The following is an 11,680-nucleotide window of genomic DNA, read 5'->3' on the forward strand; positions in this document are numbered from 1 at the left end:
GAAAAAGAATTAGAAGAATATGCTAAACAACACCATGGGGATACAATCAACAAAATCTGAAATGAGGGAAATTCTATAGAATTAATGATGTAGTTTCTTCCACAAATGATAAGGCAGGGGACCTATACAGGACACATCAACCATATTCAATGTACACTTATTTAGAATAAATCAACTATTAAAAAAATGAGCCCATTGGGGAAATATAATATTTGATCATAATATGCTAAGATCAAGGAAATATTTTTTAGTTGAGCTAATGGTATTCTGGATAATGATTTTGAAAAGTTGCTATTGTGAGATACATACTGAAGTATTCATAGGTGAACTAATAGGATGTTTAGGATTTGCTCTAAAATAATTCAGTAGGAAGTAGGGACGGGTGTTCAGATGAAACTATTTATTGGCCATGTGTTGATAATTGTTGACACTGGGTGGTGAGTGCATGGAGATTTATAGTACTGATCTCTAAGTGTGCTTAGAATTTAGATTTTAAAATTAGCTATATATATAATATAGCTTTATACATTTTTTAATATAGAGTTTAAAAACTTCACACAATTACTATACCTGAAGTTGATTTCCAGTTGGGGAATTATGGCTTAGGCAAAACAAGGCTTTCTAGAGCCCCTTGCTGGCCATTGCAGCCCCCTACCCAGAGTATACCAGAGTCGTATTGGCAATTTGGCAACTTGGTTTATCACTTGTGAGAGGTTCTAATCTTTACCTAAATAACTCAGTGCTGTAATATGTAATATTTCCATCAGGAGCATTGTTATGACAAAATATGTGTGAGAAATACTTTTATAAACAGCTGATAAAATGTTTATATTACAAATTGCTAATTTCCTGATGAGCAAAACATGTATATTTTAAAACAGCACCAAGGATCACACTTTAAATATATGTATCTTATATATACATATATATATATATACACACACATATATATACATGTATATATATACATACATATCATATATGTATGTATATATATACATGTATATATATGTGTGTGTATATATATATATGTATATGTATATATATATATGTATATGTATATATATATGTATGAGCCTGGGTGGCTCAGTCAGTTAAGCATCCGATTTCGGCTCAGGTCATGATCTCACGGTTTGTGAGTTCAAACCCCACATCAGGCTCTGTGCTGACAGCTCAGAGCCTTGAGCCTGCTTGGCATTCTTGCCTCCCTCTCTGCCCCTCCCCCACTCACACTTTTTCTCTCTCTCTCTCTCAAAAGTAAATAAACATTAAAAAAATTAAATATATGTATCTTACATGCACAGTAGTATATTCACTTTTTAAATGAGTTAATTTTTATAAATGAAATATAAACCTTGTAGGTATTTCCTATTTTGAGACACCATTAGATTGTCTTTCTCTGAAACATTTTCCTGTCTTTTTCTAGGAAGCTATTTTAGGTTATTTGAAAGAGATGCTTCCTCATCTCTAAGACTTACCAGAAACTCTGATTTGAAGAGAATAAATGGATTTTGCACCAAACCACAAGAAAGTCCAAAAGCTCCACCCTGTAAGTATGTATTTGTTTTTCCAGTTATAGAAGCTCCTGATGAATGGAACAACTTGGAATCAAAACAACCTAAAAGACAAGTCATCGCAGGGTTGTCATACCCTGTCCTATAGTTGAGGCCTCCCAAATTGTACTGTTATAGGCTCACATGTAGCAATGCTTTCTTCCTTTTCCTCACTTGTCACTTTCATCTCTTATTTCCAGGATTAGATTGGAGCTTTTTGTTGGAGAATGGATGCACCAAAGTAAATAGTGATCTAGAAGTTATCTTTTAGGAACCCCAAAGATGAACCACATTAGGAAATGATGTTTAGGATACAATATAACTAGCACCAGCCTCTGGCTTGGGCATTAATTTCAGCCATCAGTACTCCTATTCTTAACTCAAACCCCTGTCACTGTCACTACTGTGGAAACAAGGAGCATAATATATAAACTGTAGGGTCCCACAAGCTATTTGCTTGTTCCTTCTTCATGGGTGTACGCTCAGGTCAGGCAGGTCTTGGTGAATGGAAAAGAACTATCTTCAAAGAATAGTTATCAGGAGCTTAAAAATGTTTATATCCTTCAACCTGGTGTTTCACTTCTGGGTATCTATCCTCAGGAATAACCCCAAATGTGGAAAATCTCTGAGTGTAAAGATGTTCCCATTTTTATAATAGGAAAATGAGAACTAAATCTAAATGTCAAATAATCTGGGAATGATTAATTATGTATGTTAGGTGTACTTGATGAGATTGTACAGCTGTTGGAAATGGTGCTTGTAAATACCATGTACTGGCATGGAAAATGTTTGTCATTATGTCCATGAACAAATAGGATACAAAATTTTATATCGTGTTTAAGCACATCATGATATACATATAAATGACACATACACACACAGGGATAAGACTTAGGAAACACTACCAAAGTAAAAATATAGTGATTATGCTACAACAGGAGAATTAGGGATAGTTTTTATCTTCTACTTTTATATCTATACTTTCCAAATTATCTTTAATGTACTTACAATGGAAAGAAAGCAAAAAAACAACTATAGAGTTGTGCCAAGTGCTGGGAGAGTTAAAAAATAAAACTACAGCAATGCCATTTCTATACTTCTAAACCTCTTTTCTCACCTTTGGTTCTTTATGGATTTTTTTTCCTAGTGACTTCCCAATTCCCTTTGCTGTTGCCTTCTGGTTAAGTGAGAGAGGCATAGCATGACGATGTGGCAGTGGGAAGGAGTATGAAGGAGTAGGTAACAGTCAAGGAGATGGTCTGTCTGTGAGAGATGTAGGCAGCACGTGGAAGTTAAATGAGATTATCTCTGAAGGTCCCTTCTAACCCTAACATTTTGTGATTCCCTAACTTTTTCTGCTCCTTATCTTCAATGACTTCTCCTTTTATTTTATTTATTTATTTTTTTGAAAGACTTTCTCTTACAGTCTGTGGTTGTGTGCCTTTCTTGTTCATCCGCCTACTTGGCCACTTCATTTTCGTCTGCTGCCTCTTTCTCCTGGACAGTCTCTTGGGTCTTAATCATCTTCACTGGCTCTCCCTTTGCACTGATGATTATCTCTGCTTTTGACTTAATTCATGAAACCTATTCAGATGTAAATTTAGACCCAATAGGTAGATATAAAATGGTATCCATGCTTTTTCCTCTCCTAACTGGTTCTTTTCAGTCTCCTGATTTTGGTTAACAGTACTACTGTTGTCTTGCTCATTCACATTTGAGGCTATTTGATTCCTTCCTTGTCTTAATCAGTCTCCAAATTCTTTCAGTCATCTTCAGATTGACTTTTTTGTCTCTCTTCTCACCGTTCCAACTCCAGTTCGGACCATATCACCGCACTGTTGTATTACAAGGTCCTGTTTGGACTTGTTGCCCACTCTATCCTATCTTTCCTTTCTCTCTTCCATCTATTATGCAGATTAATCTTTTAAAACATTAACTTCTTCCTTGCTTCAAAGTTCCCAAATCAGGTTTAAAAAGCTTAGCCTGGCATTCAGGATCTTTGATAATCTTATTTTACCTTATAACCTTGTTCTTTTTCTACTGAAGTCAAATAAGCTTCTCATTGTTCCCTTCTTAGTTCATCTTTATCTTTATATACTTGCTTATGGTGTTCTTTCAACTTTCAATGGCTAGGAAATAATGCTTTTATTTTACCTCAGCCTTCACAGATTTTTGAATCTCATTTGACAAATGCGGCATCCTAAGAAATTCCATTCAAACAAAGCTCTAATTCGCTTGAGGTTTCTCAATGGTTCTGTTTAGTGGATAGCTAAAAAGCACGAATAGCACTTTTTAATTGCTAAATTTGAGAGTCATAACCTCAAATAAGTAAGATGTCTTGTCTTGTTTTTTTCATAGACACTTACAGCCACAGAGTGCCATTACACAAACCTACACATTGGGAGAGGAAGATCCTGATATGGTCAGGTCGCTTCAAAAAGGAAGATGAAATCCCAGAGACTGTCTCGTGAGTGCTGAACTTAGGGGTTGTAAGCAGCTTTTATTTCTCACTGATCCATTTCAAAGGAAAAACAGTTCCTTTGAGTCCCTATTGAAAACCTTTCAGCCAAATCCTAGAACAGTCTTAACTTCTCTAAATGTTTCCTCTTTGGCAAGTACCTGCAATAAAAACAGTGCTGGAAAATCCATGCCTTCTCATTGATATGTTATGTTGCACCTAGTGGAGAGCTGTCAAGTACTCAAAAGTCAACTGATTGATTTCCTCTCCTAGCTACAGAAATCTGACTAAGCAGTGATGTTCACTGTTTTTAGCTTGTTTTTAATCTAGGTCTATCAGTTAGGTATCACTGACAATAATTATATTCTATAAAATCCACCCAAGTATTCAACCAAAGGCATAACAGTATTTAAGAGCAACATATTCTCTTTCTGGGATCCCGGAAAGCGTGCTTCCTATCACCAAATTTCTTAAACCCAGCTGTGGCTGAGATCTTGGGACTTTTTCAGAGTCTGGAGATAAGTATAGATTCCTCTGACTCAGGGTTTCTCAATCCCCATGCTATCGACATTTTGGGCCAGATAATCCTTTGTTGTCGGAGGCTGTTGTGTACATGATAGGATGTTTAGCAGCATCCTTGCTTGGTCATCCTCCAGATGCCAGTGGCACTTAGTTGTAACAATGAAAAATGTCTCCAGACATTGCCAAACGTCCCCTGGGGGGACAAAACAAAACGAAACCCTGGTTGAGAACCACTGCTCCAGCCTCCTGATGTTAAAGACCCTGATTGGTTTGCATCTCAGCCAAGAGAGATTGTGAGAAGTAGATGCCATCTCCCCTGTGGGGCATCATCATCTTTACTGATAGGGAGTTGGGAAAAAAGCTCTTAGATGTTCCCTTCTAGCAAGAAACTATTCCTGGAACTTCTGGTTTTGGGTTCCAAGGCATGATTTTAAAATATCTGAGTTCATTCAGGGTATCTTTTCCCAGGAAGAGAAGTCTTACTTGCTTTTTGTTTACAATGGCTTTAACAGAGCCGTTCTACTTCTGTCTGTCAAATTAAATAGTACATTATTTTCACTAAAATTACTTCAGCAGGAAAGCCCTGGTCCTTCTTAGCTAAGATGACAGTGTACTCTCCTGGGAAATAAGAGCAAGTTGGAAATAAGAATGATGTTAAGTTCCTGCCTGTGTCTTAATTTCTTCCTGAATATTCCAGCAGGAAACAAGCTGGTGTATACCCATGGCCCTAATAGGTGCTGTGTAGACTTTGCCATGGAACACCTTCAGTCTGCCTTGCCGGTGGTTCCAAGATCCCCCTTAAGCCCAAAGTACTACCTAGTGAGTCACCATAGAATGCTCTTCTCTGGGCCTGAGCAAGGGTTCATCCTTGTGCTGGTAGTTCTGAACAGACACTGCCCACTCTGATTGCTTCTGTGGGATGGAGGGCAACCTCATGGCCTTATTTAAATGCATTTTACTCTTTTAATGTAAAATATTTTGAATGAAAAATTCTTGTAATGAAAAGTAAAATATGTTTCTTTTCATGAGTATCGCAGCACTTTAGATTGGCATATCCATGCCAATTCACATAAAATATTGTCAGCATGGGTAGTTAGTTTATGGTTGGTGAGCTCTCAGATGCTCTTAACAGAGCAATTCACTGTCCTTAGCAGTTGTCCCTGGTTCCTCCCACTGCCCTGCAGGCCCAGTTTCAGTGCCTAGAGAACTCCCTTCACACTGCCACCTCACTGGGTCCCAGCTCTTATATCACAGTGTGTATGCTTTCAGGGTTCTGCCTCCTGCAATGCCTGGACGCTGTGCCTCCTTCCAAGCATTTCTAAAGTATTTTTTTCCTCCTGATTTCAAAAGTACTGTGTATTAAAAATCTGGGGGGAAAAAGAGAGGAAGGAAGGAAGTTAGCACTCCCATCCCATCATCTGGAGATAATCACTTCCTATCTACATCCCTACTGAGTAGGCCATTGCTCTCTCTGGGGCCCATTTGGACTCTTCATACGCTGCCCTGAGTATCTACCAGGCTCATGTAATAGAACTGCAACTCACTGCCTCCATACAGAATCACAAAGGTGGAATGGCCTTCTCTTTAGACTCTTCCTTGTTAGGCGTCTTAGTTTTCACACAAGAATGATAATCCAACCCTCAGTGTTCTGTTAAGGCACATGGGTCTGTATTCAGTGGACAGGTTCAAAGACGTACTTGCCAAAGAGCGCAGTCTCAAGTTCACTGTCATGCGATTTTAGCAAAACATTAGTTAAAAGGTAAACATTAAGGAAGCATTGCTTAAAGGATCTTTCTCTGTTGCACATATTGTCTAGAATCTATTCCTGGTTCTAAATCTAAGTATTAGAAGTATTAGATTTAGATTATTAAATCTGTTCCTGGTTCAAGGCAGAAAGCAAAAACTTGGGTATAAAGAGCGCATTGTTTAACTCTCTCCCACGTTTGTTTTCTGTCTGAATTGTGATTCATGTTGAAACATATGAAACTCATGAAGCTCATTGCAGTATTTGTTGTCAGGATGTTGTTCAGACAATCATTATATCACATAGCATCTTCTTAAGAACCCCAGGGAGAAATATCTTCTGGTTTCACTTTTAGCATTGGCTGCTAATGTGAAACTTGAAAGCCAAAATTGGAGACGAGCATAGCAAGCATAGGTTAATACATTTTGCCCCTTTTTATTCCCCCTTTGTTCCTGGATCCACTTTCTGTCTTCACACTTTTTTTCTTTAAGTGTGTGCTATCTTGTTGGATTTTATATGTAAATTTAAAATGAGTTATGAAAACTCCCCATCCTCCCCCAAATCCTACAAGATTTCCAGGTCTCACATCTTTTTTATATTTATGGGTACCACTCCACTTTTGACTTGTCAGACGTAGAGCTTATTTCCTACTGGCAACTTCAGAAAGAGAAATGTTAACTGTCTGTCATGATCTCATTGTATTACTAGGTTTGAGATGCTTGATGCTGCAAAGAACAAGATCCGGGTGAAGATCAGCTATGTAATGATTGCCCTGACAGTGGCCGGATGTATCTTGATGGTTGTTGAGGGCAAGAAGGTGAGAGTGGACTTCCTCTCTGTCTCTGTTTTCTACAAAGGATCTAGAGGAAATCAGGGGTTGACCCTCATATTTAGTCTCTGCGAAGAGTTGGTTACTTTCTACACGAGAAATGATAAGAAACAAAATAAGACACAGTAGGGACAAACCTGGGCTATCCTGTCTGGGGATAAATAGCAAACCCTAACTTTGGCAAAGTGAAGGACTGAATTATTTTTGCATGAAGTAAACAAAAAAAAGTGGTTATCACAGATGTCATAAAAAATTGTGAAACAAGCAAAATGACACTGTTGTATCTAATGATGACACCTACATATCTATAACGCACTCCCGGTACATGGGCTTATTTATCCACACTCTAACTGCCTTAACCCTGGTGAGCATTCTTGCCACCATTCTTTACTTGAAGCTCAGCCACACTGGGCCATATGTGTAAGGACCATAGCTCCTAAACAGGTGCAAAGGTATTCAAGTCCAGAAATCTCTGTTTTAACGTACATCATTATTAATAGCTATCATTAATTGAGTATTCACTGTCTTCTAAGCACTTGGCTGTTCTTTCATTTGAACCTCAGAACAGCACAGCGGAATAGATACTATTATTAGCACCTTATTTATAGATGAGGAAACGCGGCTTAGAAAGCTTTGCTCACTTGCCCATCTCCTGAATGGCAGAGCACAGTTTGAATCTAGACCTGTCTAATTGAGGTTGATAGTAAAATTGCTCCCAATTATTGAGTCCTTATTATGTCACAGGTACTATTAAACTCACTGAATCACCACAATGCCCTGAGAACCTAAGCAGTGGTTCTCTTAGTATCCATACTTTATAAAAGAGAAACCTGAAGCTCAGAGCTATTAAATCACTTTCCCAAAGTCACATAGCTAATAAGTGGCAGGATAAAAATGTAGAGCCAACTTTTCAAGTTCCCAAACTCATAGTACTATCTTGTGATTAAAATATGTTTTTTTTTTTATATGCAGCAGGACTGGTCAAACCCCTATTTTAATACTATGTCTAATTTTATATATCACAACTTCCATGTGGAAAGAGATGTCTTATATCTATTATAAAATATTAAAAAGGTTCTTCTGCCAACCCAGTGATAACTGACTTCCTTATCCCCAGTGAGTGCAGAGTAAAAGGAAATGAACATCTGGCTCTCTTCAGACTCTTGGAATGGAAAATACTGACCATTTAGGCTGACCTTATGGGAGCATGAGGGACAAGTGTGCAGGACTAGGTGAAGTTCTTTCCAAGACATCTCTGTTCCTGCCCCACCTCAGTTTTTCTTCTGACTTCCTGTTTGACTTCTCATGCTTAGTTCTCAGATTGAAACCTGCAGAAGCATGTGGACAGAACATAGGGGCTTCTGGAATTCTAAGAAGTCTGTATTGGTTTTGTATACTTGATTATAGTAAGCTGAGTCTAAATACTCTAGAAACAAGTTATCCCCTGGGATTTCCTCTAGTGTCATCCTAGGGTATACGCCATGTACTTTAAGAGTTTCTTTTCTCTCCTTTATGTACCAGAAAGCCATTTCATTTGTTTCACATGGAACTATCCACTTCTTAAAAGTTGATAAATGCTACTGTAGAATGGAGAACTTTTAGACTTAATGCTATATAGAAGAGAGAAGTTAGCCATTGTATGTTCTGTCCTTACCATCAAGGTACCATTCCCATTCTCCTACCCCTTCCCATACCTAATTCTTTACATGTGAAATTACACAGAAGAAAATTCCACCGTATGTATAGGGTGCTAGTTTCACTTATTTGGTATAAAACTTCTGAAACTGGTCAGCTTATGTAAGCTTCACAGGCATGTAATAGGTCACGTGGAAGGAAACAAGGGAAGAGAACGGTTGCCTCTCCCCCACTGCTGTTTACTCCCACAGGTTGGAGTAGTGGGATAGATACTGGTGAGAGTCATCAGTCGTAGTATTTAGTAAAGTCTGGGATCTCCAAAGCTAAATATTTTTGGTAAAAGAGGAGTAAGGAGTTTGAAGGGTATGAAAATACACAAATGAGTTAGGATAGGAGAAATGGTAGCAACAAAAAAAAAGTGAAAGGAAAGAAAGGATAGAAATGGAAACAAAAAGGTATTAATACTAAAGAGAGAAAAAAGGGAAAAAGATAAGGGAATTAATTATAAGGGAAGAAGCTAGATTTACAGAAACATGCCAGAAAGACAGAGAAGGTAGAGGTGCAGATTTCTCTCATGCTTGACTGGATGGGCTACTGTACTGTGAAGCGTTAGAGGAAGCAGAAGGCACGGGGAGGATGTGTCTGTGCCCAATGTGCACACAGCAGACCATTGTGGGCATGCCCTGCCACAGTTAATCTATTGACATGAGTGCAGGGTAATGACATCCTCCCCAAACCCACACAAATAATCACTTGTTCAAATCTGTCTCACTTTAGGCTGTCAGAAGAAACGAGTCTTTAACAAGCCTGAACTTAGAAAAGAAAGCTCGCCTGAGAGAGGAAGCAGCTATGAAGGCCAAAACAGAGTAGCAGAGGTATCCATGTTGGCTGGCTTTTGAAAATGCAGGAATAATTTTGCAGCAATTAGCCTGTTATTAAGAAGAATATGGTATGAGGATCTGTTTCATGAAAGTATGGTTTACACAGACATAAATTTCTGCTGTAGTGGTACAAATAAATTTCCTTAAAAAAATGACCTGTCTATATTTTTGTGGCTTTGATCCAGGTTAAATGCAGCCTTTCACCTTTTTGGAGAAAAATCGGGCAAGTTATTTAAACTTTAATATTAACTCTTCTTTAGAGAGATGCCATATCTTACTTTAATTTTCATTACGAAAGTGATTTCTCTACAGAAGCCAAAATGGCTTCTAGTTCTGTATTTCTCGCTCATGTGTACTCATTTCCAGAGGGATAAGGAAAGCCAGCTCAGTATACTGCCCAGGGGCATCTTGGAGAGCTAACCTCCCCAAATATCATGGTGCTTCTGAGAGCCCTGGGAAGCAGCTAGATCACACTCTGCCATCTTCAGGCATGTTAATAGAGGCTTGTAGAAGAGCAGTCTTGGAAAAGGTCCTGGGAAGGTGATGAGAATGGTCTGGTCATGAGTTTCTGAGGACTCTGAAATCCCAGCACCATAAAGTTGCTTTGGGGCCAGCAGTCACCTCTTCTGCTGCATGGCTTAGAGTTCACAATTGGTCCTTTTCCTTTTGCCTTTACACTAAATTTCTCAATTACGAAAATCTATCAAATGCATATTCTTATTTATTAGTGTTGAAAGATAAGCATGTGCATCCAGGATGTATTTCATTTACACTTTACGATGCCAGCTGTCTCATATTTAGGTATGGATGCTGGTATTTCATATATTCTCACGTTTCATAGTATTAATGGATGACATGAATGACAAGTCCTCACAGCCATCCCAACCTGCTAGTTGTCTCTAGAGGATTGTAACAGAAAGTAATATATGCAGCTGTATTGGAACTTGATTTAACAAAATACTAAGTAAAATGTAATGCACCAAATATAATTTCATGATCTGATGATGTCTGTTGATCTACTTTATTTTAGAATAATTTGACCTTAATGTTTTAGATACCAAGTTGACTTTAATCTACTTATTTTAAAAATAAGTATTTTTCTTCATAGAACAATATCATTTTTAACTTCTAAAGTAATATTTTTTTTTAAATTTTTTTTTCAACGTTTATTTATTTTTGGGACAGAGAGAGACAGAGCATGAACAGGGGAGGGGCAGAGAGACAGAGGGAGACACAGAATCGGAAACAGGCTCCAGGCTCTGAGCCATCAGCCCAGAGCCCGACGCGGGGCTCGAACTCACGGACCGCGAGATCGTGACCTGGCTGAAGTCGGACGCTTAACCGACTGTGCCACCCAGGCGCCCCAAAAGTAATATTTTAAAGTGTTACCTTGGAGATTTACTGTAATAAAAGTTTCATTAAACCAAAATTCACGAATGTTACCATGCAGCAAGTATTCACATGATCATTTTTCATTTTCTGTCATTCTGTTATTCAGTAACTTTGAATACTTCTTTATGGGTTAAATATAAATTTCTTGCCAAGAATTTCAGACTTGTCCTTAACTAATCCCCATTCTCCAAGTACCCTCACACAATACCTTCTTGGCAGTCATACTCTACTAATAACTCTAATACCTTACATTCCTCAGAATTTGTCAGGCAAATCAGATTTTATGGGCACTATTATAAGATACTAAAGAATACAAAAAAAAATTAAGACTGCTTTGTCCTCTTACTTTCAATTATTGTATTATTTTTTGCTTAATTTCTAGATTTTCCCCCCATGTTTATCATGTCTCTGTAGGGAAAGTGGGAAGAAACCATTTTCCACTTTATATTTCCTAAAAGCCCTGTCTGACTAAAGTTAATATGTTAGCCTATGGTCAGATACTTTTAATCAACAAAAGTAATAGTATGGGGACTTAATTCCAAAAATGTGTTGAAAGCAGGCAAGGAGTGAATAAAGTGGTAGTGGTGGTGATGGTGGTATAATACATTGTCATTCATCATTAGTCCCTTATAAATACTGAGAATACAAAAATGAATAAAAACATAC

General features: G+C 37.9%; 1 protein-coding gene across 1 annotated transcript in view; it reads left to right on the forward strand.

Annotated features, from left to right (window-relative positions):
• FAM162A (family with sequence similarity 162 member A) overlaps nucleotides 1–10,624 on the forward strand; it is a 28,242-nt gene extending 17,618 nt beyond the window's left edge. Inside the window, exons 2-5 of the mRNA XM_040484684.1 lie at nucleotides 1,427–1,549; nucleotides 3,912–4,020; nucleotides 6,986–7,094; nucleotides 9,519–10,624. Coding sequence (XP_040340618.1) covers nucleotides 1,427–1,549; nucleotides 3,912–4,020; nucleotides 6,986–7,094; nucleotides 9,519–9,611 — 434 coding nt within the window. The 3' untranslated portion in view covers nucleotides 9,612–10,624. The remainder of the gene's footprint in view (nucleotides 1–1,426; nucleotides 1,550–3,911; nucleotides 4,021–6,985; nucleotides 7,095–9,518) is intronic.
• Nucleotides 10,625–11,680: the final 1,056 nt, after the last annotated feature.

The sequence above is a fragment of the Herpailurus yagouaroundi genome, unplaced genomic scaffold (genome assembly GCF_014898765.1).
Source record: "Herpailurus yagouaroundi ecotype Mexico unplaced genomic scaffold, PumYag 162, whole genome shotgun sequence".
Lineage (NCBI taxonomy): Eukaryota > Metazoa > Chordata > Mammalia > Carnivora > Felidae > Herpailurus > Herpailurus yagouaroundi.